This window comes from Chiloscyllium punctatum, chromosome 22 (assembly GCF_047496795.1).
Source record: "Chiloscyllium punctatum isolate Juve2018m chromosome 22, sChiPun1.3, whole genome shotgun sequence".
Classification (NCBI taxonomy): Eukaryota; Metazoa; Chordata; class Chondrichthyes; order Orectolobiformes; family Hemiscylliidae; genus Chiloscyllium; species Chiloscyllium punctatum.
The window spans coordinates 53,005,211-53,031,237 of record NC_092760.1 but is presented as its reverse complement, the minus strand read 5'-3'; the positions used below and the strand labels follow the sequence as shown (position 1 = coordinate 53,031,237).

At 39.1% G+C, this 26,027-nt stretch overlaps 1 protein-coding gene across 3 annotated transcripts in view; it reads right to left on the bottom strand.

Moving 5' to 3' along the window:
- Positions 1 to 2,310: 2,310 nt before the first annotated feature.
- The window catches only part of trim66 (tripartite motif containing 66), a 218,185-nt gene continuing 194,468 nt past the window's right edge, over positions 2,311 to 26,027 (bottom strand). For all 3 annotated transcript variants that reach the window (XM_072592328.1, XM_072592329.1, XM_072592330.1), the window contains 8 exons: positions 25,437 to 25,545; positions 22,164 to 22,239; positions 17,517 to 17,682; positions 16,001 to 16,320; positions 9,305 to 9,437; positions 8,745 to 8,819; positions 5,922 to 6,074; positions 2,311 to 4,236 (listed from right to left, as the gene is read on the bottom strand). In XM_072592328.1, coding sequence (XP_072448429.1) covers positions 3,985 to 4,236; positions 5,922 to 6,074; positions 8,745 to 8,819; positions 9,305 to 9,437; positions 16,001 to 16,320; positions 17,517 to 17,682; positions 22,164 to 22,239; positions 25,437 to 25,545 — 1,284 coding nt within the window. In that variant the 3' untranslated portion in view covers positions 2,311 to 3,984. The remainder of the gene's footprint in view (positions 4,237 to 5,921; positions 6,075 to 8,744; positions 8,820 to 9,304; positions 9,438 to 16,000; positions 16,321 to 17,516; positions 17,683 to 22,163; positions 22,240 to 25,436; positions 25,546 to 26,027) is intronic.

The following is a 26,027-nucleotide window of genomic DNA, read 5'->3' as shown; positions in this document are numbered from 1 at the left end:
TGTTTTTCCAGTGTCACACTTCTCAACTCTGGTCTCCAGCATCTGCAGTCCTCACTTTCTCCTAAACCTATTGCAGTTTCATGACACATCTCTAAATCACTTATTGTCATTGTGTTTTGCAATGAACTGTTGAATGAGCCTTGACAATTTGCTGCAATACATCTTCTAGATATACCTCGGCTGCTCCACTGTACGACAGTGATGGAGAAAGTAAATGTTCAAAGGAGTGGATGGGTTTTTGATCATGTGAGTTGCTTCATCCCAAACGGTGTCGAGCTTCTAGGCTGCTGTTAGAGTTGTACTCATCCCATGTGCTGCATCATACATTTAGCTGCCTGGTCAAGCAATGATGAGGAGCCTGAAGTCCAAAGGATACTGAGAATAATGAAACACCCTCAACCTTGTTCATGCAACTTCCATTACATCCTGGTTAGATTGAATTCCTGAGAGAGGTGAAAATATAGTTGGGATCTGCACATGATTGGGTGGAATACACAGGCATTAACTTCCAAAGGTCAAGCATGAGTTCTGCTGGGGATGACTCAGATGAGAACGTTGATGGCTAAAGGTGGCTGAAAGGATGGACTCAGAATGCTTCATGAATTAGCCAGCCTGACAAAGCGTCTGCTGTCACCAGGGAGCATAAATGATTCTGGCTCAATATGACACTGAGCTTTGCAAAAGGTATGAAACCTACTCTTTCCAGTACATATCTGCTGTCCTTTTACTCAGGATGACAGCATTCATGATCCAACTACAGCCGATTTCCTGGAAAATTATTGCAGGGATTGGAGAAGGTATAGACAGGCCTTGCAGTCATTGGCGTGGGAATGCTATTGCACAGGATGGGGTTGGAAATTGTGTGGGAACATCATATGCCTCCAGAGCAGTGCTGGTGAGATCAGCTGTTAGTTTGGGGTGGTCTGGGCTGTGGTTGGATTGAGGGGATTGCAAGAGCTTACCTTCAACTTTTTGCTTAAGTGGTATTTAGAGAATTTCTTTTCCCCCTCAGGCAGAAGCAATCTAATATTGATGCTGACAACTACAACAGAAGCAACTAAAGCTACTGAAGGGACCAGAAGTATATTGGTAGATTAATACCTATTTCAGATGTGGGTAAAGGATATTTCTTGTTTGTCTTTTACCAAGATGATGTCTTCAGTTAACTAATCGGAAATTCCATCTCTGTTTTGAATTCTTTTGTGACTGTGCATTATCTAAATAATTAGTAATATGTGGCTCAATTTAACTCCACAATGTGAAGCAGCTTATTCATCATGAGGTATCCCAGCCGAGCCAATCCTGTCTTCACCTCAACTCCACCTATGTACAATTCCAGCACTGCGAATTACAAAACAACGGGGCACATTTTTAAAGTGAGGAGAGAGAGATTTAAAAAGAAAGAGGCAAATTATTTACAGTGCATGTGGAATGAACTTCTTCAGGAAGTGGTGGATGCATTTTAAAATATTTAAACATTTAAAAGACTTTTGGATGGATACATGAACAGGAGAGGCTTGAAGGGATATGGAACAGGAACAGGATTAGTTTAGTTAGGAATTATGTTTAACATGGACTGGTTAGACTGAAGAGTGTGTTTCCGTGCTGTATGACTCTATGACACTAAATACTGAAGAGGAACAGGAACCTTGATTAACACTCTCCACCTTAAAGACAGTTAACAGCATCATTCTCATTTAGACTGCAATCATCTCACTTAGAAATAAGGGTGACATCTCAACTCCATAGCAACACTCTGGCTGAACCTTTGGGTAAGATGAGTGAAGTTCACTGTGAAGAAAATCCAAACATACCCCATCCCGTCCTCATCTCTGTCTATTCCCAATCTTGTCTTCATCAGTCCCAAGCCATGATCTCTCTACCTTGGCCCATGACCTGATCTACTTAATGCTGTGCCAATGATGTTTGTTTTTACCATTTCTCCAGTTTTCACTAGCTGACCAGTGCAATGTTAATTCTATAGAATGAAGTAAGAGCTGCACTATTTCAAAGGGATGGGGTTGGCTAGTTCAGTTGGCTGGATAGCTGGCTTGTGATGCACAGTGACAGCAACAGTTCAATTCCACACTGGCTGAGGTTACCACTAACAATTTTCCTTTGCCTAAAGGCATGGTGACCCTCAGGTTAAACTACCCGCAGTCACCTCTCTCACTAATGAAAGAGCAGACACACTGTCTAGTAAGACTATGACGAATTTAACTTTGTTTCAGTAGCCTTGAAACTCATCATTCCATCACAGCATAATTACTCAATGTGGTGCAGGTATTCAAAAATAAGATGCTCCTGAAATTCTAGGCCTTATATTTTTAATAGCATTTGATATGTACAAATTGTAAATAATGGTGTTTTTTAAAAACTTTTATTTAGCTATGTTAACCAGCTTTATTAGTAATAACAGGAATGGATTGAACACAGTACTGTTACAATTTAATTATAACCTGCTCACAACTTATGCATCTCCTGTCATGTACAATGGTTGAATGTATAATTTTCTTTGAAAGACGAGCATCAATCAGCATGAACAGCAATGCTGAGGAAGACATTTCTAAACTACATCTGTAGAATAAGTACTGCTCTTGCATTTATTTCAACATAATTTTTCATCCCATTACTTTACCAGTTTTCTAACAGAAATTCTCACATTTGATAACAGTACTTTTGTATTGACCTGTAGGGTTATTTTGTTCTCCCAATCATCAATCTAAGACTACAGAGCAGCCTCTATTTTAAAGAATTGGCCACAGGCCTTTATGCTGGTACTCTTCATCTTATTTTGGAAGGTTACTTATGATAGACTGTCAGCATATCTGCAGTTCTTTTTCTTATAAAGTAAAATAGCTCACACTACAAATTTAGACCAGAGATCATTAATCATGGCCATAGCCAAATCAACTGCACAAATAGTGCCTCCTCAAGAGGTCTTCTCATGCCCTTGCCATTGTTTTGGTTTTCAAATCAACACAAAAAGTTGAAAAACAGGGTTATACAACACACTGTTGGCAGCATCCTGCTGTGAACATTGAGAATTTGTAAACCAATAAAGTTTCTAAAAGCTTTACAATCAAAATCTCTGCAAATTAACAAGTTGAATTTAAAAAAAAGTGTGCAGTTGACAAACTTCCCTTCAACAGTCAACAGAAAAATAAACTCCATCCCAAAACAAACCAAGAGTGATTCCCATCACCATGACATTCAGAATGAGAAAGTAGCTTGTTCTAACTTGCAACAATCAATATGGAAAAATAAATACAAGTTTATATTCCTCAAGGAACGCACGTCAGGCCACCATAAAACACAAAATATATCCTGACAGGAATATCACAACTTAAACATTTGATTTAAAAAAAAGAGAGAGCCTACATTCTACTGAGAGTGAAATTTTTTCAGGGGTCAATATTTGTGTTATTTCATAGACAGTCCCTTGAAATTGTCCACCAAAGTTAACGAGGACAATCAGGAGAGCCCCAATGGAAATTCAACATTGAATGCAGTTTTTTCTAGCATAGGTTTTTAATAACAGAAGAAATTTGAGTAAATCATAATTTCACTCTTTTCATTTCACAAATATATTGGAAGCTAACTAGCTAAATTAACAGGAGCAGTTCCCCATAACTTGCAGAGACGATCACCAGTAAAGCTGTTTCCTCACCATGTACAATGCAAATTTAGGCAAGTTGCACAAATCTACCATACAGAAGATGGGTCAATAATTCATTGTGTCCAATCTCATCCAGTTTAACCTCTGTACAATAAACTATGAAAGGAACTGGTATAATCATTTACAGTTTTACTTCAGGGAAGTTGATATCCACATTCCTGAGAGGTCCAAAGGTTTTATAGCAAACAAACAAGTTATAAAAAAAATGAAAGAAACAGCTATGGATTTATTGAAAGTGAAAAAAAAGAGAGAAAAAGGATTAATCACCATTTCACAATATCTATGCTTTCAGCCAGGAGTGCCATTTAGATTCTATTGTCCTTATGGTTGTGACTTCCACCATGTCTGCGTCTTCTCTTTGGCTTCGCATGCTCCTTTTCTTCAGTTGGCCAAGTAAATCCGTTGATAGTAACCATTCCATTTTCATTATCAATTTCTTCAGAGTCAGAATCTTCTTGGATTGTTCCTGCCAAGCTTTTGTCCGGATAAATTTCTTTTAAGTTCTTTTCAAAGCATGCTTCTAAGCTTCTTCCAGCTTGGGCCACCTCAGAATCTGGCTAAATTTTAAAACAATCATTGCACATTAAATAAATAAATGCTAAACTTAACATGCACACAAAAAATTCAACACGGCATTATCCATAACATGTATACGATGCCTTGCTATATATTCAAATTTGATTTATTATATCTAAGATTTGGAATTCAGAATGCAATATCAGAAAGGAACACATTAATAGATCAGTTTCAAATTCCTCTATTTTAAATAATATTTTAGGCCATCAACTGAGTCAAATTAGGTTGACAACAAAACAAAATCATATGATGAATTAATTGAGATGTTCGGCATCAGTATTACACAATCAATTTCAACTAAATAGATCTAAATAATACAGTCTTTCTACACAAATTCAGTCTACAAAACAGATGGATAAGCCAACTAATGTATTTTTTAACTAAAGTAATTGAAGGTAACATTATCAATGATGTGAAGTTCACTGCTCACAAATGTAGTTTCCTGTATTTTGGGAAGACAAGACTGCTTTGCAGAACATCCATGTTCTGTTCTTAAAAGAGACCCTGAGCTTCAGGTTGCCTGCACTTCAAAACATCACTGTGTTCCCTGGCCAACATTTCCATCATGGGCCTGCTGTGATGCTCCTGTGAGGATCAGCACAAGCTGGAAGTACAGCGTCTCATCCTTTACTTGGGGACCCTGCAGACTTCAGGACTCAATATTGAGCCAAATAATTTTAGAATCTGAACACCACATTCCTTTACCCATCCTCACACCCCAGGCCCTATCATAACACATGTAACTCTCAGCATATCCAATCCATTTTTGCCTAATCATTGTCCTTATTATTGCCTTTTCTCCTTCCCTGGCTTACTATCCCTTTGTCTGCCTAACTTACTTTCTCTCTCTCTCTGGGTTCTGCCTCCATCTATCTACTCACTTCCTCTCCCCGTCACCTCCTGTCATCAACATAAATACCACCTTTTCCTAAGCTATTACCAGTTCTAAAGAAGGGTGACTGGACTCAAAACGTTAACTCTGTTTTCTCTCAATAGATGCTGCCAGGCCTACCGACTTCCTCTAGCAATTTCTGTTTTTGATGTGCATTTCTGCCCTGGGGATCTACACTGATTCCTTGCTCCTCCAAGCCCAAGGGGCCTCAGTTGGCTGCAAATTGAAATGGTGACCGTCCTTAAAAGAATCATACTGATGGATGCCACCAGTAAGCTAAGTCAAACATCAACCAGTTCACCACCAAAGTATATTTGCCTCTGGATCTTATTGGTAAAATAACTTAAAAATTCATACATTACAAAAATCCTTTTCGCTACGAAATGAAGTAAAACCTATCTAGTGTAACAGAATGCAGAATTTTATATGTTGGTGGCTTATTGATAGCAATTATTCAAACTCAGTGCAACTAGGAAATGATGCAACTATATTCCTTGTGACAAGAATATCTTTAAACTGGCACATGGATACAAAAGGAAAAGGTTACATTACAATAAGCTGCATACACACAATAAAGGAGTAACTGTTATCAAAATTCAGAAACCCCATTATAAGAGAGGACAGGACTTCACAAACAGCAGGCAAATCAATCAGATAAATCAAGCACATGGTGAATTGACATCAAGACAGGTTGATAAAATACTACAGATCATAGAGTAAAGAAAACATTGAGGAGTGGAGAAAGTAGCATAGAGACATATAAATCTCACTCACATAATTAAATTTTGCACAATTCATAAGCATGAGGTGAACGTCAGAAATAAACTCTTCTGGTGTGTAGTAATGAAGGGGATTCTTTTTCTGAAGTTTTGCCCTGATTGTAGAAAGATCCATTGGCCTTTTGATAATCTGGTAGTAGTGACGTGCCTAAATAAAAGAAAATGCTTATTAATATTTGGCAAAAATTATAAACAAGAAATATATTACTAGAAACATTCTAAATGTGCAAATTTTGTTTTCATTTTATCAATGACAAGCAAGGAATTACTAATTAACAGTTAGTTCATTGTAATCAAAAGCCAGAATAATGACTTGACTTTTTTCCCCTTTCCTTGTCCACGAGGAATAATTTAACAGAGTAAATGTTGAATAATGAGAAGAACACCATGAATCATTACACTTGGAGGCTCCCTGATCTATATTACTTGAATAACCAAAGTTATTACTTGATGCCACATCATGATTTCAATGAAAGGATATCACTATCTACCGGTCTTCTATATTTCTCCTGAACCTCTGCCTTTGGATGCCATGCTTACATTGTAGGGCTCATGATTCAAACAGATTAAGAAAGACACACGTCTTTTATTTCTAATTTCTGTGCTAGGGGAAAGCAATAGACACCAAGCCATTGTTACAAACTATTGGAAATTACACAGAGATTTTAAAGTTGTAGAGCCATACCCTACTGCTTCTGGGTCAAAGATTCTCACATATAATATCAAATTGTTAATTTAGCACTTCCTTCATCTATGCCCTATTTTTGACTCTTACCAAGTACTGGTTTTAGAAATCCACCCTGGGTCCCAGCCATTATATATTTATATCCAATGATTAGTTATGGGGATTAATTATAATAGTTCCAAATTTTCTGATCACACAAAAGAATGTGGATCTGTGAGTTGTAGCGAGAATGCAAAAAGGCTTTATGAGAATTTAGACAGGTTAAGTGAATGGACAAGATTGTGGCAGATGGAATATAATTTGAAAAAATTAGGAGGTTCAAGTTTACACTTTGGTTGAGTGATGCAGAGTATTTCTTAAATGATGAGATTGGGAAATCCTGGTGTCCGAAGGGATTTGAGTGTGTTCATTCATCGAAAGCTAATGTGCAGTTAACAAGCAATTAGGAAGGCAAATGATATGTTCGCCTTTATTGTGTGAGGGGTTGAATACAGGAGTAAAGAAGTCTTGGTGTAATTGTATAAAGCCTTGGTGAGACCACACCTGGACAACTGTGTGTTCTGGGTTCCTTGCTCAAGAAAGTATGTAATTGCCATTGAGGTAAAGTAAAGCAAGTTCACCAGACGGATCCCTGGAATAACAGAATTTCTCCACCAGGAGAAACTGAGGAAACAGGATCTTAATTCCCTAGAGTTTAGAGGAATGAGACATCATCTCAATGCAGCATAAAAGATCTTTCAGTGCCTGACAGGCTATGTGTGAGAAGGACATTTCACCTGGCTGAGAGGTTTAGAACCAGCGATATAATCATAGAGTCACAGAATCACAGATCCTTCAGTCCATCTCATCCAGGTCAATCAAGGTTCCAAAACAAAACTAGTCCCACTTGCCGGCATATGGCCCATATCTCTCTATACTTTTTCTTTCATGTACCTGTCCAAATGTCTTTTATATGTTGTAACTGTACCTTTGTCTACCACTTCCTCTGGCTGTTCATTTCACATATGAACCACCCAGTGTGTGAAAAAGCGGCCCCTTTTAAATCCTTCTCCTCTCACATTAAAAATATGCTCTTGTGTTTCCAACTCCCACACCCTCGGAAAAGATCTTTGCCAATCATCTTATCTCTGCCCCTCATGATTTTATAAACCTCTATACAGTCATCGTTTAACCTCCGATGCTTCAGGGAAAAAAGTCTCAGATTCGGCAACTTTCTTTCAGGTAAAAGGCAAGTCATTGAGACCAAGATGGAGAGGCTGAATCTTAGGAATTCTCTGCCCTTGAGGGCTGTCCAGGCTTAGTAATGGAGTACATTCAAGACACAAGAGATCAATAGATTTCTATATATTAAAAGGTACTGAAATTGAGAAATTGGCTTTCTTGAGGTAGGTAGTGAATGGCCATGATTTAGTTGAATAGCACAACAGAATCAAGGAGTTAAATGGCCTATGCCCTACTCTCATTTCCTATATTCCATCCATTTTATTCCACCCCCCTGTGTGATATTGTTATTGCTTAATTTGAAACTGCGTCAACTGTCTCTTTATATTTTATTCACAAACAAAGCAGCTTGTAAAATCAATGAACTCACAGATGCACAAAATCTAATTGATTCCAGGTCAGTTACAGTTCACCTGTTACACAAGTTAAAATGTAAGCTTAGATTCAGGTGCAATAATAAATAAATAATATACCACTTAACACCTTAAATAATATACACTCAACTGTGGAACTAGCCTAATATTTAGACTACAGGAAGCAAAATGCATCCAATTAATAGCAAATGCCATTCGTTCAAATTGCTGCATCACCACGTTGATCCAGACAGTAACCAGCAGTCATATCAGTGATCCTCTTCAATACAGAAAGTCAATTGTTTATATTTCATCAGATCATTGCCTGCACATTGTTCCAAATAGATAAACAGATCAATATCACTATGCCCATGCCAACATTGCACACAATCCTTTACACAAAATGTAATAGCGACTGTCAGTTGTTTATATTTCATCAGATCATTGCCTACATGTTGTTCCAATTGAATAAGTAGATCGATATCACTATGCCGATGCCAACATTGCACACAATCTTCTACACAAAATGTAATAGCAACTGACATCAAGCTATGCTCACCAAAGGACTGACGGGCTCATGGAATGGCAGGCTTAGCGGATGGCAGTAAAGGTGTAGTACCAGCTTTTCACATTTCTACGAGCAACACAGTTGGAAGTTAATCAAAAAAGCCAGTAAGTTAATGGGCACATGCATTTACACATTACTAATCACTATTTGACTTAGAAACTTCAGACAAGTTATTAAATATACTGAATATTAAAAAGGAAAACAGTTATCAGGCTCATATGTTTCATAATGGAAGCACTGTTCATACATTCAACCCTATTTACCAACATATTCTATCTTTAATATGTAGTACCTTGAACAGGTATATTAAATATATTGTGCGTACTTTGGGGAAAGCTATTAGAAATGCAGTAAATAAGAAAATATTACAAATAACTTCCCAAACTTTAGTGCAAAAGAAAGTAAACAAAAGTTACATAGTTAAACACCTGGTGTTTTAAGGATCTGAGGACCAAATTAGCAGCATTCTTTTAGGCAGATGAAAAGACACCTCAAAGCCTTACGTACAAAAACTAATTAAAGATGTACTGAAATGAAGTGTTGTTGCTCACCCTTTGATCACCAATGGAAAGACCTTGTAATGTTCTTATCCCCCTGTTTTCACTTATATGTCGAGCGTTTTCACAATCATATTCCACTTCTGGCATCACAACATTCCGACACATTGTACACAACCACTCACCCCTGTAAATCAACATTTTGAACATAGGCATGAATAACTGGGCTGAAAATTTAGAGAGAAATATCATCATTAGTAATTTTTTAAAAAATATCAGTCACAATGGCTTTTAGGTATATCCTGTTTGCTAAAGGGACTTGCCAGTGTACAAGCTTGTATGGTCTGAAGTTCCTCTCTGAACCTATCGCATGTTACATAGTGACAATAGTAAAATAAATCCACAGTTTCGAATGAGACATATTCCAGACTGTTAATGGAGGCATGGCAGAAATTATCAAATCCTCTCTGGCTACAGGTGAGGGGTAAGAGGACAAGAGAACTGCTGAAATGTTCCCGTTAATTAAAAAGGAAGGGATAGACCAGGGAATTACAGGGCATTCAGCCTAACCTTAGTGGTGTGGAAGTTTTTTGAATGAATTTCGAGGGATGGAACATATCTGCAGGACAGAGACAAAATTTAATAAGGGAAGGTTGTGTTTTATAAATTTGATCAAATTTTCAGAGAAGGTAACCAGGAGTTATGATGAGCAATTGAATGTGAACGTGGTGCTGGAAAAGCAGGAAGGGCCTTTGCCCGAAACGTCAATTCTCCTGCTCCTCGGATGCTGCGAGACCTGCTGTGCTTTTCCAGCACCACACTCTTGACTCTAATCTGAAGCATCTGCACTCCTCACTTTTGCCTGCATTTGAATGTGGTCTACTTAGACTTTAGCAAGTTTTTTAAAAGTATAAAATATCATATGGCCAATTGGTCAAGAAAGTAAGACCTCGTGGGATTCAAGGTAATGTGGTACATTTGCTAAGAGGCCAGAAGCAGAGGGTGATTTCACGGAGTTTGATGCTGGGGCCATTGTCGTTTGCGTTGTGCATGCATGACTTGAACTTAAAATGTAGGCCATATGATCAAGAAGTTCATGGATGACATGAAAATTGGTAAGCTGACAAATAGTGAGTATAGCCATAAACTGCAGGTGGATATCAACAGATTGGTTAAGTGACAGAGAAGTGGCAAGTAGAATTCAACCCAGACAAGTGTGAGTAATATATTTTAGGCATGCTAATAAGGCAAGGAGGGAATGCAGTATAATGGTAGGATCCTGGAAAATTCTGATGATCAGAGGGAATTTTAGTATGCATATCCATAGATCCCTGAAGGTAGTAAGGCAGATAGTTATACTTTCTTAACCACAATATGGGATACTTAACTCATCAAGACCAAAAAAATACAAGAGCAGGGATGTTAAGCTGAAACTATATAAACTGTTGCTTTGGCCACAACTGGAGTACTGTATGCAGTTTTGGTGTCTGCATTACAGAATGGTACAGAAAAGATTTACCAAGCTATGAGGAAGACAGAGTTGTATAAAATTATGAAGGGCACAAATAAGGTGGATAGGAGTTTTCCATTAGTAGGTGGGCCAATAACCAGCAGGTATAGATTGAAGGCAAAAGGTGGAAGGTTAAGAGGAGAGTTGAGGAGAAATCTTTTCATCCTGAGGATAATGGAAGTCTTTTACTCATGCCTGAAAGATGGTTGAGTCAAAACCTCTCATAACATTTAAGCTATAGTTAGACATTCACATGTGTTGTCTATGAGCCAAGGGCTGAAAAATGGGATTAGTGTAGTCAGACTTTGGTTGGCCAATGTGGACATAATGGGTGAAATTGCCTCATTCTGTGCTGCAAACGTTAAGTCTTTGAGTCCAGTACTTCTGGCTAGAAAGGTTGGGCATTTATTTCTGTTTGCTATCCCAAATGGCATGTATGTGTAGAGGAGACAGAAAGGTGGGCAAGATTGAGCTTGAATCTTATTCAAAAGTCCTGATGTTACTTCTTAAACTTAAGTGAGCTGGAGTTACAGAAAACTCTGCATTTGCAAAAACCTTTTCTTAAACTAACATAGCTGTGGACTATTTTAAATTAAGCAACATAAAATTGGAGGGGGAGGGGGAGGGGGCGGGGGGGGGGGGGGGGGGGGGGGGGGGGAGTGGTGGTGGTGGTGTAGTGTCAATATCAGCTGATAATTAAACCATAGTCTCAAATTAATATTACAGAGCAATGCATTCAAAGCTAACCATGGCAGATGATGAAATTTAAAATTAATTTAAAAAATTTTGTTGCTAATGTACCCAGCAACCATTTCTGATTGTCGTAAAAATCCATCTTGTTCATTAAAGACCTTCGTCAATATGCCCAAGACTCCAGACTCAATAATGTGATCAACTCCGAATAGCCCTGCTAAATGCCATAACTGCTGGAACAGAGAGACCTAATCCTATGATTCAATTAGCTATTCTCAGGTACACCACTAGCCGTCCTGTTAAAGCTGTTGATTCCCCAGTTTTACCCGGAGAAAAGGAAAGACAATTTCTCTGGTTCCTATGTAAATACAGCTTTATGAAAATATTGGGACAATTTCCTGATCTGTAATTCAGTAAAATGACAAATACATTGCTTTAAAACATTTTATAAATGCTATGGAATAGCGAAGGTAGAGCTTAGCCCCTCTATGGTTATGGTAGCGTTAATCTAGCTATCAGAAGAAATCTCAGCTAAAATCCTCACATTAGACTTTTGGTGCAACCTCATTTAGAAAGAGTATTAATTTCAATGAAATCCATATAAATTGCACAACACTTAATCAAATCAATTTGTTTCTTTTTGTGTCACTGAGTTGTGTATCACAGGAGTTGGGCAAGTTCATTACTTTGTTAAATTGCAACACACAGTTATATCACAAGGAAATTTAGATTAAAATGCTTAAGAATTGTCCAGATCTTCATGTATTTGAACACAGTATCTGAGGAATTGTGAATGTTGCTGAGCAATGTGTAATCACCGGTGAACATTCTCACTTCTGACCTTATGATGGCGGTAAGGTTGGGCCCAGGTCACTATCCTGAGAAACTCCTGCAGGGATAAGTTGGAGCTGAGGTGACTGACCACCAACAACCACAACCATCTTCTTACATACTAGGTAGGACTCCAACCAATGGACGGTTTGCCTCCACTACCCATTGACTCCAGTTTTGCTAGGACTCTTTGATGCTAAACTTAACCGATAGCAGAGGCTGTCATTCTCACCTCACCTCTGTAATTCAGCTCTTCTGTGAGTCAAGAGTATAAGATCAGGAGCTGATTAGCCCTGGCATAACCTAAACCAGGCATCAGTGTGCAGATTATTGCTGAGAAGGTAATGCTGGATAGCATTGTTGATAACACCTTCCATGTAAACTGAAAAATGCTAGAATAGTTAGGATAGATATGGTTGCACTGATCTGAAGATAAGGTATACAACACTTTAATGTCATCTTGGTCATGTTGCTCTCAAAATTTGAAAATATGTGAACTCATAATTAGTCAGAATTTCTTTTGAGCTGGTGTTAGCAAACCACAGAAGGATATATTGTATAACTGTTGGGTTCATATCATTCAGAAAATATAGCAAAAGTTGTTCTGAATTTCGTCATTGTATATGTTTTCCAGCACAAACACCATAGAATTAGAGAATTTTACAGAATAAAAGGTTGCTATTTGTTTCATTGCACCTGTGCTAAGTCTCTGAAAGAGCTGTTCACCTAATCTCATTTGTCAGTCCATTTTTCTTTTAAACGTATCAATTCTGCTTCCTCCATTATCTTTGACTTCATGTCTAAAAATGTATTAGCATTAAAATATTCTCCTTTGTGCCAACTCACTGATAAACAGAAATGTAAGCAACTTGAGGAAATCCCTAACCTGAGTCAGCACAGACCTGAGCAGAGATGGAAGGAGTATAAAAGTTGGTGAGAAGGTCCAGGGTACAGCGTGGACCTTAACAAAGTTGGCTGGAGTTTAAACAGAAGAAGAGATAGTATGTACAGGACACAGTGCAGAATGCAAGACAGTAAGCAAAGGTGACAAATTGAAACACAACACAAATATCAAGGATTGTTGCAGAGAACAGCAAGTCCGTGACTAGTTGTCGAGTATTACCATTGGCTTTTTCTGAGTTAAGGCAGCAGGTTAAACAAAGAAATCCAGTCACAGTCTAATAAGTAGAGGCATCATAGCTTGCTGAATGAACATCATGACACATAGAAATTCTGACACTTATCATATCCTGAACAACCCCAGGGGCAGGAAGTTTCAGTTGGTGTGTCTACAGTGCAAGAGAGCTGAATACTATGTAAATGGCATGTTTGTAGAGCTCGTCAGCTTTCAACAAAATGATGTGCAGTCAGAGAGATAGACCAGAAAGACCAGATAGTATTCCCTTTGTACATCTGTGTCTTCACCCAGCGTGCTTAATTCAGGTGACAGTAATCGTTCTGAGAGGTACACCAAAGTACCACACATAACTCAGCTGTTCAGTTTCAGAGGAGGAAAAGGTCAGGAAAGCAATACTGATCAGAGATTCAATATGTGATATCAACAGTGACCGTTTCAACAATGGCCTTAGGATAGTAAATAGCCTCCATGATGCCAGTATCAAGATTAGAGACTCAGAGTCATAGAGATGTACAGCACGGAAACAGATGCTTTGGTCCACTTCATCCATGCTGACCAGATATCCTAAATTAATCTAATCCCATTTGCTAACACTTGGCCCATATCCCTCTAAATTCTTCCCTTTCATATACCCATCCAGATGCCTTTTAAATGTTGTAATTGTACCAGCCTCCACCACTTCCTCTGGCTGTTCATTCCATACAAGCATCACCCTCTGCATGAAAAGAAATTGTCCCTTAAGTCCCTTTTAAATCTTCTGCTGCCACTCTAAACCTATACCCTCTAGATCTGGACTCCCCTATCCCAGGGAAAAGGCCTTGTCCATTTACCCTATCCATGCCCCTCATGATTTTATAAAAACTTCTATAAGGTCACCCCTCAACCTCCAATGCTCCAGGGAAAACAGCTCCAGCCTATTCAGCTCTCCCTATTGCTTAAATCCTCCAACCCTGGCAACATCCTTGTAAATCTTTTCTGAACCCTTTCAGCGTCGTTATGATCAGCTTCAAAACATTGAGCGGAAGGGTGAATCACCAACAGTCATGGTCTATAACAGTACCAATGACATAGGTAGAAGGAAGGATGAGGTTCTGCAGGCAAAGTTTTGGAAGCTAGGAAGTAAATTACAAAGCAAGACCTGAAAAGGTAGCAATTTCTGGAATACCCTGATGCCACAGGCTTATGAGTACAGAAATAGGCAAACATGCAGATGTATATTCCCTGAAGAACAGGTAGAGGAGGTAGGACTTCAGATTCCTGAGGGATTGGGACTAATTTGGCAAGGAGTGGTGGTGGTTTCATGGGATCTGCATAAGTTGAATGTGTCACATCTCCACCAAATACATAATGATCGGGAGGTTCATTGGTTGATAATAGAGACAAACAAAGTTGGATATGGAAAACAGAAAATTAGTAAGTCAGTCTGAAAGACAAAGGAAACAAAGATTAGAAATTAGACAACAAGAAGTTTTTTTTGTGATTAATGATATGTACTTCAATACAAGGAAGATAGTGAATATAAGGCAAATGAGATGTAGCCAGATAGGCAATTAGAAGTACGATATCTTAGCTATCACTAAAATATGGCTTGAAGGATTGGCAATATCAACACTTAAGATGGAATAGAGTAAAAACAAAAGAGTAAGTAAGTTGTAACTTTGGCGAAAGAGATGCTTGAATCATCAAATGAGGTCATATGGGTTGAATTAGAAATCAAGAAGTGGCAATTGTGCTGTTAGGAGTATATTTTGTATATCAGTCCACTACCAAATAATCAGAGAAATGTAGAAGGTAAAACATGTAGACAAATAATTCAGATTTCTAGAAACAACACAACAGTTACAAGACTTTCCAATACCTCATATTAATTGGGATGAAATTAGTGTAAAAGTAAAATGTGGTCAGGAGAACGGTTTTGCTAGACATAGCAAATCCAAAACAATGGGCAAATCTGGATTTAGTTGTAAGGGTGGATTAACTTAAAACCAAGAAAATAACTAACGGTAGGTAAGATCTTTGAAAAAACGAAAAAAATAGCTTGTTCGAGGAGTTAGATGATGTGGAAGTGATTCTTATTGAGTAATTTACACCTGGCTTCATAAAGGAGGGAATAATACAGACATTGTAGTTAAGGAGAAGTGTGTGAAATTTTCAGTTGGATAAACAGTGAGACATGAAAAAAGGGGTCAGCATCTTTGAAAGTAGAGAAATCACCAGATCCAATTTAAGAGCTGAACTTCCACTCCAGGATTGGGAAACATGATTTGAACACTCACACTGGCAAACATTTTGCAGTAAAACAAAGAACTGTGGATGCTGAAGATTTGAAACATGCAAAAACAAATTGCTGGAGAAACTCAGCAGGTCTGGCAACATCTATGGAGAGAAAACAGAGTTATCATTTTGAGTCCAGTGACCCTTCTTCAAAATATATTTCAAGTATGTTTTTTCTAACTAAGGATAAAATTAAATGTGGCTCTTTCAACTCTGACTCTCAAAATTGTCATCTCAGCCTCACAATAATATATGACATGCACTACAGCCTAAAAACATTGCAGTAATTAAAAGCTAGATTTACATTGGGAAGCTGAGCAGGGAAGGCACATGGCAAGCAAGATGGAAAACCTTCGGGCATCGATCACAGCACAACAGCTCTCCACCGTTCAAACAAACTGCGCAATAATCTTCGTTGTTGTCAGTAGCACCTGCTACTACTGAGGTTGTCTGAGGTGACAATTCTTGAACAGATTTTTCTGAAGGTTTGTCATCCAAAGGAGAGAGAGATGCAACAACTTCAGGAGACAAGTCAGGAGTTATCTGTGCTTCATCGAGCTCACTTTGTTGTGGGGGTGGAGGGTTTGAATTTGGAGGAGTGAGTGTGTTGTCCAGTGTAATGTTCTGTTAAATAAACACAAAGTAATGAAATTAACATGCAGCAATATTTGTCATGAATTAGTAAACGTTAGTCTCTGTAACATGTTATCATTTCAGTTGCAGTATAAAATTAAACAGACCTTGCAGATAGTGCTGGTCATGTTTACTACAAGAATAGTCTAACAATCTCATTGAAGATCAACTCAGTTTGCCTTCTAAGGATTGAAGGAATGCATGTGAGACATTGCAAACATCTGGATAAGCTCCCATGAAATACCAATATTACACCCTATGTTAGGTGAGTGAGCAGATAGAAATAAGAAAACTTGAGCTCTGTCATGAAAGAAAGATGATATGACCTTATATAAGAGGAACTAAAACTGTGGCATCAGTAAACGTTTCAATCATTAATCACTACATATCATTACATAACTGGAAATATTATAAAAAACTTCAACTGTCAAGGAAGGAAATAATAAAACTCCAATGACAAGGTCATTGTAGAGGTTCAATTTTTTTCACAATAGGTTTGAAACCTTTGTCTTTCAACTGGAGGGCAGAATAGGTTTAGAAACACTTTTAATGTCTCACAATTCTTTTGAGACTGATTTTTAAAATTATATTGCAAGGTTTTGCCCATTTATTTTCCTTTACATCACAAGTTTTGGCTCACTTAATCCACCTCACACTCTGAGTTGTAGGTTCAAGTCCCAACTCAGGACTTAAGTGCAAATACCTGGACTGAAACTCCATTGCAGTGCTGAGGAACACAGTCATAGTTGGCAGCCTTTATGTTTGACATTAAACCAAAGCCTCATTCTCTCATTCAGGTGCAAACAAAGGATTTTATTACATTGAAGAACAGAGTTATTCTTCAGTTCTGAAGGAGAGTCATACGGAATTTAGACGTTACTTCAACTTCTTTCACCGCAGATGCTGCTAACTGTTCAGTGTCTCGAATATTTAATGATATGTTAGAGGAGCTATTCGGTTTTCTAGCCAATACTTACCTTTCAATCAATATCAAAAAACAGTTTATCTGGTCATTATCTTAATACTGTATGTAGGACCTTGCTGTTCACAAATTGCCTGTCCTATTTCTTACACTGGAACAGTGAACACATTTCAAGTAGTATTTATTGGCTGTAAAGCACTTTGATTTATCATGACAGGTACCACATAAACGCAATTCCTTTTAAAGAAGACATTTTTCTGCTCACCTTTGTTGTAGTATGAGAGGTTTCATTGCCCGTAAACATTAGGCTACCTTCACTTTCATCAACATCCGGCTGCAGTTTGAAGACAGGGAGTTGGCCAGGAGATGGTGCACAGATTGGTAATCGCTCTAACCGCACATAAGGGACCTTCACTCCATCAATCTGAGTCCTGTGCCCATCAAATTAAATCAGATAAATAGCCACAGTTTAGGAACACAATTTTATGGGCTACCAAAACACAAAAGCTTAATTTTCAGTTCAAGAGCATGCTTCCTCACATCACCTGCTTCTACCAATTATATGGCCCTGGCCTCAGTTGCAAGTAGTTAGTGAGCTTCAAGGCAGCTTATATATGGAGAGGATAGGTTATCAAATGATCCAATCAAAAGATAGGTCACAGTCAGATCTCAATGGTTAACAAATGAACTGCAGGAATCGTGCGGGTCCATTACATTGGACACATATTGGTCAGCAGCAGTTACTTCTTTTGCTTCATGAAAACAATTGTTAAAAATGCATTTGTGGAACAATCTGTTAGATCATTCAATGGCAAAAAGATAAAAATTGCAAGTGGCTTTACTAGCACTCTATCCACCAACTTCAATATTCATACTACTGACATGTACTGCAAAACCCATTTATGTATCTTCACCAACATTTTCCAAATCTTCAACGTGTAGAAGGCCAATGGCAGCAGGAGCAGTGAAACAGCAATACCTGCAAGTTATCCTCCAGTCACACATCATTCTGACTTAAAAACATATATCACTGTGTTTTCATCTTTATGAATTAAACAATACTGTTTACCTACACCACATGCACTGCAGCAGTTAAGATGGCAGTTCATCACTCTTGCAAGGAAATTATGGAGGTACAATAAATGCTGCAAGTGTCATTGACCCCCATACTGAACAAAGCTATTTTCTATAGACATTTCTAATGTTTTACTTGTTACTCAACAAAGTCAATTAATTCGAAATGACCTTCCTCCACATGCTGGCTGTCTCTGAAGAGCACAAATTTCTCTCAGTGTTCAGTTACTCTCTCATTAATTATTAATTTCATCAGATGTTAGACTTACAAGGTCTTCAATTTCCTGAATTTACTCGCTCAATTTTCCACTGTTGGACATTATTTCTGAAACAACCTAATAACTGTCTTCCTGACCTGGGTTGTATTGGAATGTTGCAGAATGCATTAATGTTCTATTAGTTAGAGATCTTTATTCATATTTAGTTTTAATTTTTTTGGACCAGATTTTCTCAAAATATGATCAATTCCATGAACACAACAGGATTTACGGAATTTTAATGAGTACGGTATATATCCTGAAACAATAAAATTAAAGGATTGAGAAATAGAAGGAATATAAGGAATCCAAGTATGACCTTCGCAGAGCCATTAAAACAACTAAGGACAAATACCGATCCAAACTAGAGACCCAGACAGATACCCAGTGACTATGGCAAGGACTGAATGACATCACAGATTCTAAAAAGAGACAGTGCAACCTCCCAGATTGTCTCAACGCCTTCCATGCTCGCTTTGAGCAGAATTGCGGCAGAGAGATAACACCTAGTCCTGACAAACTTATCCCAACAGTCACTGCATGAGGTCAGATCTGTTTTCCTTCGTGTAAATCCAAGTAAAGCAATAGGACCAGATGGAGTACCAGGCCATACACTCAGAGCATGCGCAGATCTGCATAGGCAGAGGTCTTCTCGGACATCTTCAACCTCTCCGTGCAACTGTCCCTGCCTGTTTCAAGAGGCATCCCTGTGCCTACGAAGACTCATGCAGCATGTCTCAATGACTACCGTCCAGTGGCCCTAATTTCAGTGGTCATGAAGTGCTTTGAAAGGCTGGTTATGGTACTGATCAACTCCAGCTTCCCCACTACTCTTGACCCAATTCAATTTGCCTGACATGGACCAACAGATCCATGTCAGATGCCATATCACTTACCCTTCACTCTTCCCCAGAACATCTTGACACCAAGAATAGTTACGTAAGAATCCTACTCATTGACTTCAGTTCAGCCTTCAACCCTATTGTCCCCTCGAGACTGATTACTAAACTTAGTGATCTCGGACTAAGCCCCACTCTCTGCAACTGGATCCTCAGTTTCCTGAGCCACAGGCCACAATTAGTGAAGACTGGGGACAATATTTCATCCTCACTAACACTCAACACTGGAGCCCCCACAGGGGTGCGTACTCAGTCCCCTACTGTACTCATCGTATACCCATGACTGCATCGCCAAGTACCAGACTAACGACATTTACAAGTTGGCTGATGACACCACCATTGTCAGTCAAATCTCAGATGGCGATGAAACAGACTACAGATGGGAGGTGAAAGACTCAGAACAACCTCGCTCTCAATGCCGGCAAAACCAAGAAACTCATTACCACTTTCGGCGGGATGTTACTCATGCCCCCCCCCCCCCCGACACATTAACAGCACAGAGGTGGAACGAGTGGAGAGTGTCAAGCTCCTGGGAGTGGTCATCCACAACAAGCTTTCTTGGACTCTTCGTGTGGACACACTGGTTACAAAGGCCCAAGGAAATTTAGCATGATGGCGAATACCCTTGCCAACGTTTATAGATGTGCCATTGAGGGCATTCTGTCTGGATGTATCAGTATCTGGTATGGCAACTGTACCATTCAAGATCGGAGACAGTTACAGAGAGCAGTGAACTCGGCCGAGACAATCACAAAGGTAAACTTCCCATTTATAGAATCCATTTACCAGGCCCGCTGTCAAGGAAAGGCCACCAGCATTTTCAAAGATCCATCCCAGCCTGGCAGTGTTTTTCTATAACATCTACAATTGGGGAGAAGGTACAGAAGCCTGAACACATGCACCAGCCAGTTTCGCAACAGTTTCTACCCTACTGTTGTTAGAATACTGAATGGACTCAAACTCTTAACACACACCTGTTCCTGTGTGTTTTGTTTTTGGCGCTGTTTACCTATTATTTACTTAATTATGTGATCGGTCTGTACTGCTCACAAAACAAAGCTTTTCACTGTGCCTCGGTGCATGTGACAATCAATTCAATTCAATTCAAATTCAATTCAAATAAATGATAAACTAGCAAGAACGGAGAGAGGAAGCCAATTAAGGAATAAATCATGTAAAAGAGAAATAAAGAGCAGGAAAGGAAAATTTGAACAGAGAAAAGTAACAAAGCAAAAACAAAAAGAAGAAAAATAAAGTTAATATTTATAATTTTTCAGCTACTAAAACAGTCCTTAAACTAAAATATGCAATTCTGCACATTTCTGTTCCAAAAATTCAATAATTGGTAGCCGTTAAGAATTATCATGTCTGTAAAAGGCTACTTGGACTGTTAATTATTAGGCTTAACTTTCTGTTGTTCACCTGATGTGCAAGTAATTTGCAAATGCAACAACTTTAAGAGAACCTTTGGGAGGGTAGATTTGGGATGTTAATACGAGAGCGGCACAAATTTTCAGCAATTTGTAATTCAACAGCAATAAACTCCAAACTGAACTCCCAACTGCACATCGCCACGACAGGACACTAAAATACTCTGATACTCAATACTAATAATATGGAGCAAGAATCTATTCAGTGTGTTTTAGTCTTTAACCTCTGACTCTTTTACACTCATCAAACAATGGAATTAATAGAGACCAATATCTCAAGTTTTTTGATTTCCGAGGTAGAATTGGGTAGTTAATAATTAAATTACCTTATTTTTCTACTCCAACACACACCCCAAATATGTAAACTTAGTTGAATATTCACATCATAAAATGTTCACCTTTCCCATAACAAAATACAAATTTTAAAAAAGCGGTAGACCATTTAGCCCCTCAAACACAGTCTGCTATTCAAGAAGATCATCACAGATCTTTGTGTTTCAATTACCACATCTCATGTAGCCTTAATAACCCTTGATTTCCCTGCCTAACCAGAATCTATCCACCTCTGTCTTAAAACTATTCATTCACCCTGCCTCTACTGCCTTCTAAGGCAGAGTTCCAAAGTGTCTCAACTTTCCAACAGGATAAAATTCTCCTCATTTCTACCCTGAAACAGTGACTGGTTCTGGAGTGACCCATAAGATGAAACATCCTTCCTGTGTCCACTTTGCCAAGACTATTCAGGATCTTATATACTTCAGTTAAGTCACCCTTCACACTTCTAACCTCCTATTTCTCACTGAGTTTAAAGTAAAAAAAAAAGTCAAGAAAACATGATACGTTAGAAAGGAAAGAGGGAAGATGAGAAACTTTCTCCTTATTCAGATGTTTTTGTCTCCTCCCTCTCAGAAGATTACCACATCTCTTCTACTATCTCACTGGCTCCCGCCTTTCATTTCTTATACACTTTCTTTCTCTTCATGGAGTGTAAATTACTCATTTCTTTTCCAAATGATCAGAGTCATATTTGCATTAAATCTTGTTTAACTGTCTCTCCTTTTCACTCATTTGATTGCATCTATCTCTTCCCATATTTATATCATTGTCATCTCACTTCAGGATGACTGTCTTTAATCTCTTTCTATCCTCTTGCTTTATCTTGTAGTTTCTCTTCAACTTACTTGCCCGTATGTAATTGTTTTGTATATTAACTACATTTTGTTTACTTTCTTATCATATATTATTTTTTTACCTGGTGCTTCCCATGTCACGTGGTGCTCCATCCAGTGAATCCATCTTTGAATCATGAGATCCATTAGTTGCAGGACCTAGTGAACAGCAAGAGCATTATTACTAAATTACTATCATATTGCTATGTCTGTCAAGGTTTAGTGCTCTATGCATTAAGTGTGGGGATGGGTTTCTTCAGGGGTCAATGATTCCCAAGCCCTGCTATCAGAAAGCTCACTAGATCAAGCTCCAACCAATCACTTGAAAGCTGACTGGCCTGCTTCTTAATAAATCACATGCGTTGTTAGCGAAGCTTTGCACTGCTTGAAGCTGCTAGTTAATCAAAGACCGGAAGCTTGCGATCATGGAAATCACAGCAGGCAGCCCAGGATTCAGGGGATCCATTGTGAGAACTTATGTAATTTTCTTTCTGGATCTTTCAGAGTAGATGCCGTGGGGAGAGGGAGGTTGGGGTGAAGTGCACTAGGGATCCTGAGGTGTCCTGGTCATGAAGAAAACTGCCTACAACAAGTGGGAGAATCCAGCTAATATCAGACAAGAGGGGTGCCAAAGTGTTGTATCTAGTTAACAAGCTTGGAATCATACTGAGAATGCCCGCTAGACCTCACAGAAAGAAACCCTCCATGAAACTCAACAAAACTAACATTTAACTGATTTTTGGTAAGATTTGTTTCAATGCAATAAGCACATTCTGTTTGGGGATGTAAGTCATAAGTTTAGGTAGACAGGCACAGCCTACCTTCTGCCTAGGATATTGTGTGGATCTCTAGCCATACATGGTATCTGTAGTTCAGACTAATTCCAGCGAGAACATTTGGTGTAGTGAATCTAGCCAGGACATCCCAGATGGTTCAGATAAATGACCGTGACAATATGTGCATCTTTAGTGGACTTTCCTGCCAAATTGTTGAGGTGATGAGAAGAATAGAAGTGTCCTCCCAAGAACAAATTGCCCAATTATTTGCCTTCTCACCACCTCCAGGCAGGAGATAATTATGCTCAACAATTCATTTGAGTGGTCATGTAATAGAGTCAGAGGTAAAAACAATGACTGCAGATGCTGGAAACCAGATTCTGCATTAGTGGTGCTGGAAAAGCACAGCAGTTCAGGCAGCATCCAAGGAGCAGTAAAATCGACGTTTCGGGCAAAAGCCCTTCATCAGGAATATAGGCAGAGTGCCTGAAGGGTGGAGAGATAAATGAGGAGGGTGGGGGTGGGGAGAAAGTAGCACAGAGTACAATAGGTGAGTGGGGGAGGGGATGAAGGTGATAGGTCAGGGAGGAGGGTGGAGTGGATAGGTGGAAAAGAAGATAGGCAGGTAGGACAAGTCATGGGGACAGTGCTGAAGTGGAAGTTTGGAACTAGGGTGAGGTGGGGGAAGGGGAAATGAGGAAATTGTTGAAGTCCACATTGATGCCCTGGGGTTGAAGTGTTCCGAGGCAGAAGATGAGGCGTTCTTCCTCTAGGCATCGGGTGGTGAGGAAGTGGCAGTGAAGGAGGCCCAGGACCTCCATGTCCTCAGAAGAGTGGGAGGGGGAGTTGAAATGTTGGGCCACAGGGCGGTGTGGTTGATTGGTGCGGGTGTCTCGGAGATGTTCCCTAAAGCGCTCTGCTAGGAGGCATTCAGTCTCCCCAATGGAGAGGAGACCGCATTGGGAGCAACGGATACAATAAATGATATTGGTGGATGTGCAGGTAAAACTTTGATGGATATGGAAGGCTCGTTTAGGGCCTTGAATGGAGGTGAGGGAAGAGGTGTGGGCGTAGGTTTTGCAATTCCTGTGGTGGCAGGGGAAGCTGCCAGGACGGAAGGCTGGGTTGTAGGGGGGAATGGACCTGACCAGGTAGTCACAGAGGGAACGGTCTTTGCAGAAGGTGCAAAGGGTGGGGAGGGAAATATATCCCTGGTGGTGGGGTCCATTTGGAGGTGGCAGAAATGTCGGCGGATGATTTGGTTTATGCGAAGATTGGAAGGGTGGAAGGTGAGCACCAGGGGTGTTGTGTCCTTGTTACGGTTGGAGGGGTGGGGTCTGAGGGCGGAGGTGCGGGATGTGGACAAGATGCGTTGGAGGGCATCTTTAACCACGTGGGAAGGGAAATTGCGGTCTCTAAAGAAGGAGGCCATACAGCATCGAAACAGACCCTTCAATCCAACTGGTCCATGCTGACCATGTTCCCAAACCAAACTAGCCCACCTGCCTGAGTTTGGCTCATATCCCTCCAAACTTTTCCTATTCATGTGCTTATCAAATGTCTTCTGAATATTGTAACTGTATGTGCATCCACCACTTCCTCTAGCAGTTCAAGCAACATGTGAACCACTTTGAATATAAAAATTCTGTCTCTCACATCCTTTTTAAATCTTTTTAAAAACATGCCCCCTAGTTTTGAACTCCCCCATCCATGAGAAAACACCTATGCTATTCATCTTATCTATGCTCATGATTTTACAAACCTCAATAAGGTGCATGATGTGATCTAACTTTACTCATCAGTCTACCATGTAGAACATTGTCAGTGCATTCTCTTTTGTTACATAACCACAAGCCCAAGTAAAACTACTAGAAATTGGCGGGGTTAGTTTTGCTACATTTTAAATATACTGGAAAACTGTTTCCAATTCTCTTGATAATTATGGTGTCTTTTTCATATTGTTGTGAGGTGTAAATGAGATATTCTTCAAGTGCATTAGGTTATTGTTGCTTCATCTAGTGTGGCAGGAAGCCATACAGACCAAGAGATTCTTGAAATTTATTTTTACAAGAACCTAGTTAGGTCATAACTCTGGTTCTAGTTAGAGAGGAGTGAAGGAGTGTGAAGAGCAATGCCACCTACAGATCCCATTTCTGGTCACTATTCAATGTTTTTTCTCCCATTGGAAAACCATGAGTGTGAACACCAAATAATAACATAATCAAACTTGGCCATATTGCCCTATGAAATGAAAAATTTGCCAACGCACACTATCCATGTGCATAAATAAAGTGGCAAAGTAAAAGCATTAATAGCATCCATTTGATTGCACCCTAAAACCTTCAAGAAGAAAGGAGAAAAGAAACTGAAGACATGATATTGTATTTGAAAAACTATGCAATTTTGATATCTACATGTCTTTTTTTTTAAGCGTGGGAAACACACTGTTCATCTCATTTGGTTGTCTCACATCATATTCTGTGGTACCGTGTACTCTGTAAATTTTGCAATGTATATCATTTCTCAACAATGGTGGAGGAGTACTGCGAGCTAATAGCAAAGATAGGGAAGACAACTTACATCCAACGTTCACAGAAAGGTTAATCGGTTCTTTGAAACTATTCTCTTCTAGAGAGACTGGTTTAACTTTCATAGGTTCCTTGAGTAATTTGCTATTACTTTCTTCAGACTAAAAGAGACAAAAGTGGAAACAGGTTAGTTCTTCAGCCATTGATTATAATAAACGTATTGAAAGCACTCAAGCTTACGCATTTGAATTCTCACTAACTGAAATGCTTCAGGAAATCTAGAAATGTTCTAGTGATATAATTGAAACAAAAACTAATGCAAATTGTGGTTTTGTTTATCTTCTTTAATTCTCTTATGGGATGTGAGTTAAATACCTTTCCTGTGATGCAACCAGTTGACTTAAGGTTCACATCTGCTTAAAAATTATGTGGGTCCCAACCCTAACGGTATCACAATCCTGCCAACTTCCGTGATTTTTCTAGAGGTGGTTGAATTAAGAGGTTAGTTCCAGAAGCCCTAACAAATGAAAGAATAGCAGACAGGAAGGCTATTTCACACCTAAGGATGTGAGAGTTGATAGCACTATTCCTTTGGGAATAGTGGGTGATGGCAATGTATGTGGAGAACCAGGAAAAAACAGAT